This window comes from Pan paniscus, chromosome 8 (genome assembly GCF_029289425.2).
Source record: "Pan paniscus chromosome 8, NHGRI_mPanPan1-v2.0_pri, whole genome shotgun sequence".
Taxonomy (NCBI): Eukaryota; Metazoa; Chordata; class Mammalia; order Primates; family Hominidae; genus Pan; species Pan paniscus.
Window position 1 is genome coordinate 59,767,787 of NC_073257.2, and position 18,212 is coordinate 59,785,998.

General features: G+C 43.0%; 1 protein-coding gene and 1 long non-coding RNA gene across 11 annotated transcripts in view; both read left to right on the forward strand.

Annotated features, from left to right (window-relative positions):
- Positions 1-18,212, forward strand: part of LOC117974576 (arf-GAP with GTPase, ANK repeat and PH domain-containing protein 5) — a 55,189-nt gene that overhangs the window by 12,390 nt on the left and 24,587 nt on the right. For all 8 annotated transcript variants that reach the window (XR_008619920.2, XM_063607669.1, XM_063607668.1 and 5 more), the window contains one exon: positions 17,929-18,116. Coding sequence is in view for 7 of the 8 variants with exons in the window: in XM_063607669.1 (XP_063463739.1) it covers positions 17,929-18,116 (188 nt within the window). In the remaining variant the exon portion in view is untranslated. The remainder of the gene's footprint in view (positions 1-17,928; positions 18,117-18,212) is intronic.
- Positions 98-16,503, forward strand: LOC134731131 (uncharacterized). Of its 3 annotated transcripts, none has more exons than XR_010113246.1 (3): positions 98-227; positions 10,368-10,460; positions 10,776-16,503. It is a non-coding gene; the product is annotated as an uncharacterized LOC134731131 (long non-coding RNA). The 3 variants fall into 3 exon arrangements; XR_010113245.1 differs by lacking the exon at positions 98-227 and adding an exon at positions 238-2,239; XR_010113244.1 differs by lacking the exon at positions 98-227 and having other exon boundaries at positions 5,311-10,460.

The following is an 18,212-nucleotide window of genomic DNA, read 5'->3' on the forward strand; positions in this document are numbered from 1 at the left end:
TGCTTCAGCCCCGCAAGTAGCTAGGACTACAGGAGTGCACCACCACTCCCGGCTAATTTTTTTTGTTCTGTTCTAGGGACGAGTTCTCACTATGTTGCCTAGGCTGGTCTCGAACTCCTGGGCTCAAGCAATCCTCCCGACTTGGCCTCCCAAAATCCTGGGATTACATATGTGAGCCACTATGCCTGGCCTGTTATTCCTGTATTCTAACTTATCCATCCCTTATGGTATGATTTTTAGTTTTTTCTAATTTATGTTTTCATACTTTTATCTATTGTGCTACGTTAAAAAGCTTCATATAGTTTTCTTTCATCCAGTGATTTTAGCCCCCTGATAATCTTCTCTATCAGTTATGGCACTGGTGACTCAAAATGGATGTTATTCCTCTGTCATTCCTTCTAAGTTTGTTACCTGGCATTTTTAACAAAAAGCTTTCTCTTCTCCCCTTTGTTTCAGCATCACGGCTGACTAATGCACTTGCATTTTATTCCATGGGTTATTTTCCATCACTGTCATTGTTCTTTCTGATGCCTATGCTGTCCCAGGTTCGGCTGCGGGAGCCTTCAGCCTGTCTCCTGTGTCCCTTCAACTGTCTCTGTTAGTCTTTGAGCATTTCTTACTTTCTGACAGAACCAGAGGATCCAGGCTCATTTTGTCCTCTTCCTGCCTTGGGCCTGGACTCAGCCATTTCTCTTAAGGATCATGCGTTTTTAGCTTAGAAATTAATCAGCTTTCCAGAAGATCTATAAAACCCTAACTTCCCTTTTGAGCAATTTTTTTCTAAAATTAGTTTTTTTTTTTAAGCGTTATTCCTTTATTCTCTCTATAAGTTCTTTTGAAGTGTGGTGTTAGGAAACCATGCCTGAGTTTCCTTATTAACTCTTCCAGTGTTTATCAGATCATTTTTTCCCTACGCTATGTCATCTTAAACATCTTAAGCAATTCATTGACATTTTCTGTTTCTTTGTATTTTCATTGACTATATTGCCACTTCTAGATTAGCTGATTAATGTACAAATTTAATTATTTTGCATATCCTTGGTGATATAGGCTGTTGATGCCAAAGGAGGAAAAACAAATAGACTTGAAAACTGGTCGAATGCGTCAGAAAGCCATTTTTGGAGATGATTCTGTGCGAACGTCTTCTCTCCTTTCTTGATCTCTTAATTTTTTTTTCTTATCCAAATATATACCAGCTGATTTTGTCTTTCTAGAAGATCCATGATCTTTGGTTTAGAGATATATTCTCTTAATGTTAACTGGTATTATAATACTCTTTTCTGTATTTTATTTCAATGCATTTTAAAAATAGAAATGATTGTATTTTCTTTTAACTTGTGAAATAGAGCATGGCATACAAATTTTGTATTCTCATTATTTCAAAAAATTTCCTTCTTAGTGTACAAGTTGTATTCAGCATATAAAGTCCATCCAGCTTTGTTGTAGATGCAGTGTGATTATTGTATTCAGCATATAAAGTCCATCCAGCTTTGTTGTAGATGCAGTGTGATTATTACATGTTGATAAGGTGTGAATTGGAGATGGGATCCAAAAGTACTGTACTTATTGTAATTTTTAAGCTAATTGTAGATTTGGTGGTGAATATTTTACTGCTGCAAAATGAAGACAGCATTTCATCAGAAGTTGTTTTATGGTCTTTCAGGCATTTTATTTTATATCTTTGATGCTTTTTGCCCATGAAGTATCTCTTTTGTGTGTTTGTGTGTATGTGTACTGATTTGCTGTAAATTTCACAGTGCTCATTGTCAGGGATCATCAGAATCAGGCCTAGGCAGAGAGCTGAGCAGTACTCTCAGTATGTCTCTGTGTCCTGGTTGCCACATATCTCTGTTGTTTATTTATAAATTGGAGAACTCTCTGATGTGTAACAAAGGTTGGATAGATCAGAGACAATTGGAAGACGAATCCTCTACTCTATTGTCACCTCTTTTTCTATTCACACATGTCAGATAGAGACATGCGTGTTGTAAATTATTCTGTCAGAATGAAAGCCTGGCAGATTAAGTGATTTCTTCTCTTTTTGCTGTACTTGATATCGATCTCTTGTTCATTTCTTGATAATATGTTTGGTTATTTTTATTTTCATTGCTTTTGGTGTCAGAGATGGCTTTGGATTCCCTGTTCTGTGTGCTCCTGTCTGGCTCCTGAACCCAGCTGGAGAGGTGTGTCAATCCCAACTGGTGAAGTACTGAGAGGAAGCTACACAAAAGGCAGCAAGGTGTTAATAAGTGTACCTCTGACATTTTAACCACCTCTGACTTTTCCATGGAATGGACAAGTAGTAGTCTCTGTCAGAGCTATGTTTTAAAGGAAAAAAAGAAACTTGAGGTCGTAAACTGTTTATTAATTTATGCTGTTATTTTGTGTTTACTCAACTCATTTATATTGACTTGTAAATTAGTAATTTATGAACTACTATTCATCAATTCATTGCCTACATGTCAGCAAACAAGTTTTCTTCTTAATAAAGAATCCGGTGGCTGGGCACAATGGTTCACACCTGTAATCTCAGCATGTTGGGAGGGCAAGGCAGGAGGATTCCTTGAGGCCAAGAGTTCAAGACCCGCCTGGGCAACATAGCAAGATTTCATTTCTACAAAAAAATGAAAACATTGGCTGGGCATGGTGGCTCATTCCTATAGTTCAGGCTACTCAGGAGCCTGAGGTAGGAGGATCACTTGAACCCAGGAGTTTGAGGCTGCAGTGAGCTATGATCCTAACACTGCTCTCCAGCCTGGGTGACACACCAAGAGACCATCTCTTCAAAAAAGGAATCTAGGGGCATCAGTGTGTGCACACAGCATGGCTTGTGAATGGGGAAGTGCCTGTGTGCATAGTTGTGCTCAAGAATGTGTTGATGATTATATCTTCTCAGCATGAAAAAAAGTTGTTTTTTTTTTTTTTTGAGATGGAGTCTTGCTCTGTCACCAGACTGGAGTGCAGTAGCGCTATCTTGGCTCACTGCAACCTCTGCCTCCCGGGTTCAAGTGATTCTCCTGCCTCAGCCTCCTGAGTAGCTGGGACTACAGGCACACGTCACCACTCCTGGCTAATTTTTTGTATTTTAGTAGATACGGGGTTTTACCATGTGGGCCAGGATGCTCTTGATCCCCTGACCTCGTGATCGGCCCACCTAGGCCTCCCAAAATGCTGGGATTACAGGTATGAGCCACCGTGCCTGGCCTGAAGTTCACATTTATAAAGATCTCTCTACGTCTTAGATTTGATTCTTCCTTTAAATATTTTTCTCATTGACATTTGAAAGCACCTGACCTTATATAAAATGAAGAATTTTCATAACTCCATAAAAGGAGAATTATGACATCATCTATTATTTCTTTCTCTTGTCTCATAAATCTAAACCATCAACCTGCTTATTTTTCTATACTGTCACACTGTGTATTCCCTGCATTGAATGCCTTTCTATTGACATTGTCTGTAAAAATTGTGGGAAGTTGTCTGCACCCTAAATTTTCTGTTATGGGGATTAGATATCCAGTATCCATGTTTTTCCAAGTCTTACATCAGAAAGGGTAAATACAGCCCTCACAGCAGCCTGTTGTTTGTCCTGCAGTTGTGTTTCCATCACATTACACAAAGCCTCTTTGTCTTTGTGGTTGTCCCCTGCTAATAAGTTTTTTTAAAATTATGTAATGTGTGTATATACAAATACCTATATGTATGTGTGTACACATACAGCTGATATCTACTGAGATTATGTATGCATGAACTATAGAATTAACTTGTAATTTTAAGAAAATAAATTATTTTGTAAAGATAAATCTCATGTTTAAGAAGGGGAATTACAATTGAATCATTTAGGGATGCCTCAGCCTAAACATAATATGGAAAAAGCCATAACCAAAAGTCATTTTAGAGTACTGCTAGGTTACTCAACCTATCATCACATTTAATTAAAATGTCAGTTTGAACCATGGCCAGTCGATTTTCGTTAATATGTGATTTAAATCAACTTGTGAAGTCTTCATTTTAGATATAGAATTTGTGTTAATGAACTGGAAAATAACATTCTATTGCTTGGAAGATGTGTTAAAGCCTAAATATTTATGACTTTGTAAAAGAAGAAAACCAGCTGGTGATCAGTTGGCATTAGTATATAAGGATGTACTCATATTTGATAATAGCCATTTTTTTCTAACTAGAGTAAGGAAGTTGGGAATGGGAGGCAGAGACAGGGACACAGATATATAAAAAATCGTAGACAAAACTGTATTGCGTTCTGAGTATGGTTCTGTGATCCATGGTTCAGTTTGAGAGGTTCCTGTGTCCCTTATGAGAAGGGACAGGAAAGCCAGGAGGACAGGAGTATGTTTGGGCCTGTGCCTGTGCTTCCACCACAGAAGTCAGCAGCTCTACCTTTCTCTTTTCTCCTCTTTATCTAATAATTGTTTCCTCTTCAAATTTGGGAAATGAGCTTAATCAAAGATTTGTTGTGTTTTTTGTTTGTTTGTTTTTGAAATGTGGCCTCAGTGTGTTTGCCCAGGCTGATCTTAAACTCCTGGGCTCAAGTGATCCTCCCTCTCAGCGTCCTGTGTAGCTGGGACTACAGGCATGTGCCACCACACCCAGCTAAGTTAATGCTAATGTGCAGTTTATCTGATTCAATTTTGAAGGGCAGGATATATATAGATAGTTATGTTGTGTGTGTGGTGGGGGGGGGGTAGTGTTTGTGTGTGTGTGTGTGTGTGTGTATGTATATATTTATATATTACTAGTCCATTGCTGCTACAACAAACTACCAGTATGTCAGGGCATAAAACAAATTTATTACACTCCTGTATGTCAGAGTGTGATGTGGATCTCACTGGGCTAAAATCTAGGTGGTGGAAAGGCTACCTTCATCTCTAGAGGCTCTAGGGGATCTTTTTTCTCACCTTTTCCACATTCTGGAGTCTGCCTGCATTTTTTGGCTTTGGGCTCTTCTCCACTCTCACCATTAGCAACCTTGCATCCCATGGACCCTTCTTCTGTGGCCACATGTCTCTGTGGCTCTTTCCTTCCCCCTTCTCTTCCACTGTTAAGGACTCATGTGCTTACTTAGTCCTGAATGGAGACACCGTCATCATCCACATGAGCCCACTGTCCTAATCCATACAGGCTGCTACAAGGAAATGCATTAGACCAGGTAGCTTATAAATAACAGAACTTTGTTTCTCACAGTACTGGAGGCTGAGAAGTGCAAGATCAAGGTGCCGGCAGTCTTGGTGTCTGGTGAAGGCCTGCTTTCTCATAGAGGCTTCCTTCTTGCTGTGTCTTCACATGGTGAGAGGAACAAACAAGCTCCCTTGTGCCTTTAATAAGGTGCTAATCCCAGTCATGAGGGCAGAGTCTCCCGTAAGGCTTAACCTCCTAATACCATCACCTTGAGGGTTAGGATTTTAACACATGAACATTGACGGAACACAACGTTCATTCCATAGCACCAGGGTAGTCTCCTCATGTCAAGGTCTTTACCTGAATCACATGCATGAGGTACCGTTTTCATGTAAGGTTCTAGGAATCTGTGGACATCTTTGGGGGGCCATTATTTTGCCGATCACATATTACATATATTTTAATATTCTAGACTAGTATGAAAACAATGCCACTTCCATTGCTTTATATACGTATATGTATACACATTGTCTAATGCTATAATTAAAAAAAAGTTGTAGACACAAATATACCCATTTAAAAAAAAATTTTTTTTTTGCTATTTTACTTCATACTGCCAACTCCTTTTTCCTGAAACTGCTTCAACTCTGGAATTCTTTTTTGCTATTAGTTTTATTTTATTGAAATATTCATGAATGAGCATACACTTGTATATGGATTTAAAATTCACAGTAATGTTCTCATGAATTCATCTGTGAATAACATTTTATAGACAAAATGTCTGCACTAGGACAAGAGAAAGATCTATAATTCCTTTGTTCTAAGGTACCGCCATTCATTGTTATTATTTTAAAATACGAGTGTCGACTGATGTTAAAACCCAAAATGGGGCCGGGAGTGGTGGCTCCCGCCTGTAATCCCAACACTTTGGGAGACCGAAGTGGGCGGATCACCTGAGGTCAGGAGTTTGAGAACAGCCTGGCCAACATGGTGAAACCCTGTCTCTACTAAAAATACAAAAATTAGCTGGGCATGTGTTGCGCGCCCATGATCTTAGCTACCCGGGAGACTGAGTCCAGAGAATCGCTGGAACCTGGGAGGCGGAGGCTGCAGTGAGCCGAGATCATACCAGTGCACTCCAGCCTAGGTGACAGATCGAGACTCTGTTCTTCCCCCAACCCCCAAAAAAACCACAAAAAGGGATAATTGGCCTGGCACAGTGGCTCACGCCTGTAATCCCAGCACTTTGGGAGGCCGAGGTGGATGGATCACCTGAGACCGGGAGTTTGAGACCAGCCTGACCAACATGGAAAAACCCCATCTCTACTAAAAATACAAAAATTAGCTGGGCGTGGTGGCACATGCCTGTAATCCCAGCTGCTCAGGAGGCTGAGGCAGGAGAATTGCTTGACTCTGGGAGGTGGAGGTTGCTGTGAGCCAAGATCGCACCATTGCACTCTAGCCTGGGCAATAACAGCAAAACTCCGTCTCAAAAAAAAAAAAAAAAAATTTATAACTGGGCAGTGGAATTGAAAATCATTTAAAAAAATATCCAAAATACCTAAGGAACTTGTATAAAGAAATAGGAAAAAAAAAGAGAAAAACATCAAGAAGCCCACAAAAAAGCAGATTTTTAAATGGGCAATGGATTTGAATAGACATTTAGCCATAGAAGGCATCCAGTTGGTGAAAAGGCTTATGGAAAGGTGCTCAGCATCACTGATTATCAGGAAAATGAAAATGAAAACCGCCACGAGTGGTTTAGACCATAGCGGCATGCATGAAAGTTTTCAGACCTCCAGTTGTTGGGAGTGGCTGAGGAGATTGGGGAGCTTCTGTCTGAGTTGGAAGAGTGGAGTCTCAACAAGAACCAGTGTATTCTGGACATGTGTTACGCCCTGGAGTGTTCATGGCTGGATGCCTTGTCTACCTGTGCCTTACAGAGTGATACCATTGTGGTATGGTCGATCAGAGGGGCAGGAGGCTTTCAGAGGGAGTGGGAAGTGGTGGGGCTTGGTTTGTTTGCCCATGGATGACAGCAAAAGTGAGTTGGCTTCCCAAGAACTTTTACCAGTAGCCTGTTTTGCTACAATTCTAGACCCAGACTGGGGTCCCAAGGCATCATAGCCCACAGCTTCTTAGCAAGTGCATGTTCAGTTGGATCCCCCAGCTCAGCCTGGGTCATCCCCACCTTCTGCCTCTTGGGCCATACATAGCTCAGCTCTGTACTGAGCCATCATCCCATGGTGAGCAAGACCCCATTCTTGGTCTTCAGTCTCTTTCCCTGCAGCATGCAATCAAGGTGGTGGCTGGAAGGGGCCAAGGAGCCACATGTCACAGTGCCCTGCTGCCTGAACAAGGACCAGAGGCCTGTGGAACACATGGCTCTCAGATTTCTCCCATTTGATGACTCATCAGCTGCCCCCACATGGCTTTCTAGCTCACAGCAGATCTAGCCTTCTCTGAGCAGTGAAGATGGGATGTTTTATGGTCATTTTCCCTGGTGCGCAGAGCCCAAGTGGAGTTCTTCAGCACACCCTACACCATCCCCTCACTAACACCCCCACCTGTCCAGTCTTACCTGCCTTCATATCAAAAGCACTCAGTTAACCCAGAGGGCTTCAGCCCTGCCCTGCCTGACTTTCTAGGAAACCCCTCTCTCCACCCACCCTAATCAGACACTGTCTGAAGGTTCCCCCTCATCATTTTAAAAGGAAGAGAAATTTTTCTGACATAGAGGTTCTGGTGAAGTGGCCAGCTCCCACATCACAGGGTGATGGCGGTTTGGACTGGACCAGGATCAGACAGTGCTGTCCTGGGGCTGGCCATCTGATAAGGGGCTCCAGAAAGGGCAGTGATGGACCCCTGGGAGGCTTTCTGCTCTCCTGATCACAGGTTTTTGGTGAGAGGACCTATTGGCCACTAGGGTGTCTGCGGGTGTGTGTATGTGTGTGTGTGTGTGTGTGTGTGTGTGTGTGTGATGTGCGTTTACTTGGAGTGACTTCTTTCAGCATGAAGCGCACTGTTTTGCTGAATGTATCTCACTGTTTCCTGAAACTCAGTACATTCAGCTGGCTTAAGGGTCCTGGGGCCTCGCTGTGTCATATTTGCACAAGCCTAGTGTCTGTGCAGACTGTACACTGGAGTTCAGTTGTAAGACCCTTTTGATCCCTTATTCTGTTCCTGTAATAGAAAAGCCATTTCACTCAATGGAATAGAAACCCAGATCTAATGGAGAGATGTTCTAATCTGCCATACACTGGGGCAGTGGCCAGTGATTTGGACTTTGTGGCACAGATGGAAATTTCTAGGTTCTCTAGGTGGTAGGCAGAGGCCTCACTTTTTAAGAAACTCCCCCACTCCACCCCTGCCAATGAGGACGTTGCTTAGAGGTATTTCTATCAGTGTTGAGTAGAAGAGATCTTTTCTTGGTGTTGAATTTCAGGTAAGGATGCCAGCTTCTGCATATCAGGGTGGTGATGTTTGGGCTGCGACAGGTCTAGACAGCAGTCTGAAAGGGGGCTCAAGGAAGTAGCTGTGAAAGGCCCCTGGGATGTTTTCTGCTCCCCTTTCTGCAAATCCCCTGGAGGGAGATCCTGTTAGTCACTACGGGATGTGTGTGTGTGTGTGTGTGTGTGTGTGTGTGTGTGTGTGTTCATCACTTGTTGCTTGGGGGTGGGAAGAGACAACAACAACCTACAGAATCGATAGTTCTCAGTTCATCTCCCATCCTAGTCCAATCATGGCCTAACATCCTTAGCTACCGATCGCAGAGGAGACTGCGCATTTGTGTTCATGTGGCCTTGGATGTTGGCAGATTCAGATTGGTGCCCCAGGCATCTGTGCCTGTAACTGCAGTTTCAGCGGGCTCAGGACCAGGCTAAAGGGCCTCCAAGCTTCCTCCAGTTTCCTGGTGCATGCATGTGCAATATGCTCCCCTGGCCTGGGTCTTTCCTGCCGCTTCTTGCCAGTTGGGTCAGAACTAGCTTATTAACCAGTTTTTTTTCTGAGCTTTAATTGAACTGGCTCCAACCAGTTGGAGACTTGAAAAGAGCTACATGATAGTTATAGATTTTTAAAGATATATTATTATTTTAGAGTAGTTTTGAGTGTACAGCAAAATGGAGTGCAGAGTCCAGAGATCTCATATGCCCTCAATTCCTGTATACTCTCGGGTCACTCCACCAACAACCTCCTACACCAGAGCCACTTTGAAACATTAGAAAATATATATGAGCATTCAGAAATGTATAAACTAGGCAGCTCCAGACTGCAAGCAGCTCAGAGTTCCAACAGAGAGGCTTAGGGAGGGTGGGGGAAGAATTTTATATGGTGAATGTGGAAGAAAAAGAAAATACTTGATTGGGTAAAGTGGAGCAGTGGCCTCATTTGGAACATTACAGTGGAAGGTCTCCAGTTAGATGTTAGTTGGTGGTTTCTGATTGGTTAAGCTTAAGTTTCCTTTTATTATTTACACTGAGTCAAGTTTTGGTTTATTTAAGGAGGAATTGAGTGCACTGCAGCCACCTCAGCCTCATGGCCACCTGTTTATTTGATTATTTTTAACAGAGAAGATCCTTTTAAAAATATCTGTTACCCTGGCTGGAGTGCAGTGACGTGATCACGGCTCACTGCAGCCACAACCTTCCAGCTTAGGTAATCCTCCCACCTCAGTGCTCCCCACCCTGAGTAGCTGGGACTACAGGCATGTGCCACCACACCACCATGCTAGGCTAATGGTTTGTATTTGTTTGAGAGATGCAGTTTCCCTAAGTTGCTTAGGCTTCTTTTGAACTCTTAGACTCAAATAATCTGCCTGCATTGGTCTCCCCAAGTGCTGGAATTACAGGCCATCTAAACCTTTTATCTCAGATTTGCCTTGTGACAAAAGGAGGGGTACTTTTTCTGACATGATGAGGCAGAGAAAGGTGAGGTGGGCGCATCCTGTGCATATGATTTTCTCAGGTGATGGGAATATGGTCGGCTCTTGCCTAATGGGATATATTTTCTCTTTGAATGATTTGGCAAGATATCAGATGAGAGAAGTTGAATACATGTTAGAAGAACATAGAAAAAATAGGTTATACACGTTGGGTTTCTGAAGAAATGATGTCATTGGAGAAACAAAACTTTTATTGATTTCTGGAAACATTTAGGGCCAATTTTTTGTGTAAGTAATTTGAATTTATGATGATATCTCTGACCACTTTTTGATATTTTTTCTGGTTCAGGTGAGTGGTGTCATTGAGCAAACACAAAGTCGGGCTCATCCAAGGATGAGATTTTGCCAGAGAAAGGACGAGCAGCAAGTCAGGGAGCTTAAGGTAATTATGAGAAAGTGACTATCTAAAATTGCTTAGGTAGAAGGAGACAGATTGGATTTTTGTGTGTTTGGTATTTGGGATAAGAGGGATGTGGGTGTGTACTTGACATGGGTTGTTTATTCTCTCTCTCTTTTTTTTTTTTTTTGAGAGGGAGTCTCACTCTGTTGCCCAGGCTGGAGTGCTGTGGCACAGTCTTGGCTCACTGCAACCTCTGCCTCCCAGGTTCAAGGGATTCTCCTGCCTCAGCCTCCCGAGTAGCTGGGATTACAGGCGCCTGCCACCACGCCCGGCTAATATTTGTGATTTTTTTTTTAGTGGAGACGAGGTTTCACTATGTAGGCGAAGCTGGTCTCGAACTCCTGACCTCAGATGATCCACCCGCCTCAGCCTCCCAAAGTGCTGGGATTACAGGCGTGAGCCACCGCGCCTGGCCTGTTTATTCTCTTAAGAGAGAAAATGAGGGGATTAATGGACTGTAGTTCTGGACAAGGTGGAAAACTCTTAAAGTGGAAGTATTGGGGTGAGTGCTCTGACATGCTAGGATGGTGCAGTCAGTCCCTTCACCCAGAAATCAGTAGAATGTTAGTAGTTCTGACTCAAACCTTGTGAAAAACAGGTGGTGGAAAGGAAATCCCTCACAGCAACTGGCACCATAATCAAGACAATGTTTGCAGAATAAATGGAGTTACCTGCTTTCAGCCCCAGGTCGTAGCTATTGTCTGCCCTGCTGATATGTGATAATAATTTGTGATCCTGTTGTCTTAAAATGGGGTCACTCATCTCCAGTAGAATTAAGTCCACAGTGAAGTTGTCCCCCCATCCCCAAAGAGATAAACATATATGAATGAACTCACGTGATAACAACTACTGCTGCCTGGGATCATGAGAGACCTGAAATGAACTGATAGGAAGTGAAAAGTGGCTGAGATGATGAGAATAGACCCATCTGCAGAGGATCATAAAACCAGCAAAGACAAGATCTTGTCTAAGATGCCTTCACAAACTTTGTCCATGAGAACTCTTAAGGATTTCACCAGACCTGTTGGCTGCTGCTGTGATCTCTGCCCAAGAGGAGCCTCTGACCAACATCCAAAGGGCTTCTGGACCCACTGGACTCCTCTGGAGGTACCTTGGTCTCCCGATCCATGGCTGTGTTTTTTTACTCCCTTTATCGCTGCCTGTGTGTAGAATGATAATTGCACAATTGATAGTGTGAAGACCTCTTGATAAATGGTAAATCTGAGCATATGTATTTGGCTGACATGTCATTGTGAAACCTCACAGCTTCAGTCAGTGTCAACGCAGCTAGGGAGCATGTGCCTAATGCACATATCACTGGGCATAGTCTACAGGCACCTAATAACTCAGGTACCTTAACAGTCACTAATGAGTGTCTCTCCAAGGACTAAACAATGGAAGACTGTAGAAGATGCTATTCATTAAGATATCTCAAGAATATGGAAGACACTTATTCACTTCTCATGGGACAGGACTTTATAGGGCACCTGAAAAAACTCCCATGAAAAATCACTTTTACAAAATGTCAAGTTATGATATCCAAGATGAAACCAATGAGTCACAACATTCACATAATACACTGTACAACCCTGATCTCTTGACTGTCATCAAATGTTTCTTACCTCTAAACCAAAGTTTCATTTTATAATTTAATTTTTCTCATTTTTTCTGTTCTCTTAGCTTAAGAAAAGATCATTACAAACTTTTTGTAAGTTTTTCATATATGCTTGCAAAGGGTTGTAAAACTTTATTGTGATTATTCTTGCTTTAAGCTGAAACTTCCCTAATCTTTCCTTAGAGATTGTGGCATAGCATGTTAGTTTCTTTTCCATATCCAATTGTTTTCTGTAATGAATACAGAAATACAGGCACTATCTTGTAACTTTAAATAGACATCATCTCAAGTCTACAACAATTATCCAAAATGGTATTTAATGACATTTCTAGGTCTTCAGACACTATTAATGCAGATTGTAGCCTCTAGGTCCTGAAGATTTTACTAGATACTGGTTACTGAAACTGAGCTTTCTTGAATTCTTTTTCCTTCCACTGTGGTTTCCCGCATTTCAACATATCACTATTTTTGTCCTCAAAGGTTACTTAAATTTTTTCCACAGAATTAAATTAAATATTAATCATCCCTCCTCTGATTTTTGAAATGACCCTTTGCTTCCTATGATAATGATTCTTCTGGTCCGTTTTGTAGTTATATGTTAGAGTTTGTAAATAGTCACACATTTTGCAACTGCATATAATTTTCTTATTATTTTTTCCTCTTCCTCTAAAACTGCTGTTATTTCTTTTAACTTTTTGTGGGAAAAATTAAACCCATCTTTCACTTTGTTGATGTACTTATTTATAATTGAACTCCTTGATTTTTGTTCGAATTGCTTTTCAAGTTACCCACTTTTAGGGAAGACATTATTTGGGTTTTGTTTAGTGTATCAGGCTTTTTTTAGTTAGTTGTATCAAGAAGTGTAGACTTTTCTATACATAATATCCTTTTTCCCACAGTATTTTTTTTTTTTTTTTAAGTCTAGCCGGGTGCAGTGGCTCACGCCTGTAATCCCAGACTTTGGGAGGCCGAGGCGGGCGGGTCACGAAGTCAAGAGATGGAGACCATCCTGGCTAACACGTTGAAACCCCATCTTTACTAAAAATACAAAAAATTAGCTGGACATGGTAACGGGTGCCTGTAGTCCCAGCTAATCAGGAGGCTGAGGCAGGAGAATGGCATGAACCCAGGAGGCAGAGGTTGCAGTGAGCCGAGATCGTGCCACTGCACTGCAGCCTGGGTGACAGAGCAAGACTCCATCTCAAAAAAAAAAAAAAAAATTCTGTTAAAATAAAGGTCATCAAAAGATATTTTCCTAAACCTTTCCTTTACCAGAAATATCTCTAGTGTCACATGGTCCTTTCTCCCTTCTTGCTTTTGTAGGAATCCAAAGCTAATCTGTCCCTGATCCAGATTGCACGCACCTGTGCCTTTTGGGGCCCTTCTGCATTAGTTCTTCCTTCTCTTCTAACCTCAAAAATGTGTTTTCTCTGTTGGCTCTTTCCCTTTAACATAGAAGTATACTCACGCTTTTGTTGAATCTTGAAATAAAAGGCTTCCTTTACCACATATCTCCCTTTAATACTACATCTCTCTTCTCAGCCAAATACTTGGGAAGAGAAGCCCTGAGTTTGTGTCATTGTTTTCTCACCTCCAGTTCACTACTTTACCCACTGCCTGACATCCAGCTCGCTCACACACATACACAAGCCCAATCACTAAGTTGCCATAGCTAATTTGTAGCTTTTCTGCCTTCCTGGCAAAATTTGACTCTGCATTGGGATAATACATGTCGAGTACCTATTGAACAGGCACTGTGCTAGGTGCTAGTGTTATAGATGTGAAAAGAAGGCATCATCTCCTTTCTAACAACTCACAGGAGCAGCCATTCCTGATTCATACATGTCTCTTGACTCCCAGTGCTCACTTTTGCAAGCTTCACTTAATGCCGTGTAAATCACCCTATTCTCCAGGTCTTCTTTCTTCCCAGTTCTCCTTACTATACACAACTTCTCAAGGCAGTCACCTCCACACCCATGGCTTCAATTGCTTTCTCCATTCTCTGAGAACAATAGAATTTTAAATGGTTTTTTTTCACATATTAGCTTTATTTTATACAAGGTGCCTCACTTGCTGTAACCATAGATTCAAAGTTGCTCCATGAAAGTAATAAATGAAAAATGGTGATTTTTTAGCATGTAAATTTTAGGAAATTTCCCCAGTTACGCTTAATGGCTTGATTTAGTGTGTATGTTATTTTTGAAAACATATGTTGGGATGTCACAAATGGACTTAGCCTACAGAGATTTATATTCAACTTTTGAGCAGAGAGTTCCATTTTAATGTGACACTGAGAGTAAAAAACTATCTTTTCTTCCTTACCTATTTCTCTTCCTACATTCTCGGCCAGGAGGAAGGCACTGCTACACACCCAGTCTTCCCCAGCAGAGCCTGAGCAGCTCTGTTTTCCTTCTACTTCCCCTCTTCTTTCACATCTCATGACCAAGCACTTCCTATTCTGTCTCCCAAATGATCACAGAGTTTTTCCTCCACTTTTGTCACTGCCACTGCCCTTAGCATTACTCTGCCTTTAGAGAAAGTCTCTTAATTGGTTGGGTTGCTTCCTTCAGTCTTTATTATACAGACCACTACACGCACATCTGACAGAGACTTTTCACCTTTTTATGGTTGAATGACTGAAATTCCCAGAATAAAATTAAAACCACCCCAGCATCAAATTTGAGGTCAAATAGAGGTGGGTTTGTATCCCAGGTTCATATACTGTCCAGCAGTATGGTCTGAGAAAACTGACCTCCTTAAGCCTTTGTTTGTGTATCTGCCTACACTCATTGAGAGTTGGGACTATTTCACACATACAGTGCCTGGCATGTAGAAGGGACTTAATCAATGTTGAAAGAAGGGGAGGCATTTTAAAATCCACATCAAAAAAATGTTGTTCTGTTCGGGAGTGGTGGCTCATGCCCGCAATCCCAGCACTTTGGGAGGCCAAGGCAGGTGGATCACCTGAGGTCAGGAGTTCGAGATCAACCTGAACAACATGGTGAAGCCCCATCTCTACTAAAAATACAAACATTAGCTGAGCATGGGGGCGGGATCCTGTAATCCCAGCTACTTGGGAGGCTTAGGCACTTGAATGAGAATCACTTGGACCCAGGAGGTGGAGGTTGCAGTGAGCAATGATTGTGCCACTGCCTGGGCAATAGAGTGAGGCTCTGTCTCAAAAAAAAAAAATAAAAAGTAAAAAAATTCTTTTAAAAATATACGAATCTGGCTGGGCATGATGGCTCATGCCTGTAGTCCTAGCACTTTGGGAGGCTGAGGCGGGCCTGACCAACATGGAGAAACCCCGTCTCTAAGAAAAATACAAAATTAGCAGGGCATGGTGACGCATGCCTGCAATCCCAGCTACTTGGGAGGCTGAGGCAGGAGAATCGCTTGACCTCGGGAGGCGGAGGTTGCCGTGAGCCAAGATCACACCATTGCACTCCAGCCTGGGCAACAAGAACGAAACTCCGTCTCAAAAAAAAAAAAAAAAAAAAATAGTGTTCAGCAAGGTTGAAGCATAAAAGGTTAATAGCCAGAATCATTTATCAATTGTATTTCTATACATCTACAAGACACAATCTGAAAATGAAATTAGAGAAACAATTTCACTGGGCAACAAGAGCAAAACTTCGTCTCAAAATAATAATAATAATAATAATAATAATCATCATCATCATCATCATCTACAATGTCATTTCCCATCCAAGCTTGACTTCTGCCTTTACTTTCTGATATGGTTTTGCCATGTCCCCACCCAAATCTCATCATGAATTATAATCCCCATAATCCTGATGTGTCGAGGGAGGGGCCTAGGGGGAGGTGATTGGATCACGGGGGCAGTTATCCTCATGCTGTTCTTGTGATATTCAGTAAGTCCTCATGAGATCTTATAGGGTTTTGTTTTGTTTTGTTTTTTGGGATGGAGTCTTGCTCTGTTGTCCAGGCAGGAGTGCCATGGCACGATCTTGGCTCACTGCAGTCTCTGCCTTTTGAGTTCCAGTGATTCTCCTGCCTCAGCCTCCTGAGTAGCTGGGATTACAGGCATGCACCACCACACCCAGCTAATTTTTGTATTTTTAGTAGAGACAGGATTTCACTACATTAGCTAGGCTGGTCTCAAACTCCTGACCTCAGTTGATCCACCTGCCTTGGCCTCCCAAAGTACTCGGGTTACAAGTGTGAGCCACCGTGCCCAGCTGAGATCTGATGGTTTTATACATGTTTGACAGTTGCTCCTTCACATGTTCCCACTCTCTTTGCGGCCACCATGTAACTTGGACCTGCCCTTCTACCATGATTGTAAGTTTCCTGAAGGACTTTCCCCTCTGCCATGATTGTAAGTTTCCTGAGGCCTCCCCAGCCATGTGAAACTGAGTCAATTAAACCTCTTTCCTTTAAAAATTACCCAACCTCAGGTATTTCTTTATATCAGTGTGAAAACAGACTGCTATACTTTCTGATACTCATGCTTAAGCAATTGGGGAATTCAGACTACCTGGGATCAAACTATGGCCCCACCCTTAGCAGTCATGTGACCTTGGGGAGGTTACTTACCTTCTCCGTCTCAACAACTTCTGTAAAATCTGTAACATGAGATTGTTTCTGAGGGTTAAATGAGCATAGCACAGTGGGGACACTGTCAGGCACACACTACTTGCCAGATGTCGAGTATTCATCTTTATTGAAATAGGACTGCGGTAAGCCACTTTATGGCTCTCGATTTTGTATGAGAAAATCATGCTTAGTGCCTTGTTAGTAAAAGAAAGAAAACCTGAAAGTCCCTGCCATGGAAGGAAGAAATAGTGGGGAGAAAAGGGAGTTGTTAAGTTTCAGCATTTCAGAGCTTGGAGGGACAAGTTAGGTTTCTATTTTATGGAGAAGGAGGTGGAGGCAGGATGGGTCCTAAGGTGTCATTCAAAACACACAGCCATAACTCTTTATTGAGAGTAGAGCTAGGGCCCCAGGGATTGCTGTGGTCAAGTTGCGGACAAAAATGACCACTCGTTGGAAGACAGGAGAGGAGTGTTTAGTTACAAAAGCAGTCAACAATTCAGGTGTATCTATATTCAGTCAGCAAATAAAAGTTGTTCAACTTGGTTGCTAATGGGACCCACTCTACTGAGGCTTTGTATAGAACTCATAGAGGAAGATGGCTTCAAGTAATGAACTACCCTGTGCTTTTCTTAGGACTAAAATCTCAGGAAGCTGGTGATGAATGAAAACCTTAGTCCCACTGGCACTGCACGAGGGGCCAGGAGAGCAGCAGCATCATAAGCCACAGGGTGGGGCAGCCAAGGCAGGGGCATTCTGAGCTGTTGGGGAGGGGTGGCAGGCAGGGTGGGGCACTGTGAGCTGTTGGGGAGGGCACTGTGAAGTGTGGGGTGGGGCATTGTGTGCCACATGCCTGGGCTCCCACCTGGGACCAGTGGGCTTCAGTCTGTAGGTGACTACAGAAGGTGGAGGAGCTCTGTCTGTTCTCTCTTCAGGCAGTTGTTGTGTCTCTCAGCGCTTGTTGGGTTCACAACCTATTAAATAAGCCGGCTGGTCTTCACCCTCCCAGACAAGTCAACTCAGGGGAGGCAGCAGGGTGCGGGCCTTGGCCCGCAGCCCTAGCCGGGGCCGGGGCTGGGGCCGGGGCCAGGGCTGGTGCCCGGGGCCGCGCTGTGAGGTGGGCAGGCGAGGAGCGGGAAGACCATCTCTGCAAGTGCAGCATAGCCTCGGCCTAGGACAGCGGGAGTGCGTGGCCAAAGCTGTGAGCAGAGGCACAGGTGGTGGCAGACAGTAGAGGCGCCCCATGGGGAACATACTGACCTGTCGTGTGCACCCTAGCATCAGCCTCGAGTTTGACCAGCAGCAGGGGTCGGTGTGTCCCTCTGAATCTGAGATCTATGAGGCAGGAACTGGTGACAGGATGGCAGGAGCGCCCATGGCTGCTGCTGTACAGCCTGCTGAGGTGACTGTTGAAGTTGGTGAGGACCTCCACATGCACCACGTTCGTGACCGGGAGATGCCTGAAGGTAAGGAGGTGATAGGTGCCATCTACCCTCGGTTTGCCTCTGGCTGCTGCTGTCCCCAAGGTTCCCTTTGAGGCATCCCCCACTTCGAGCTCCTTT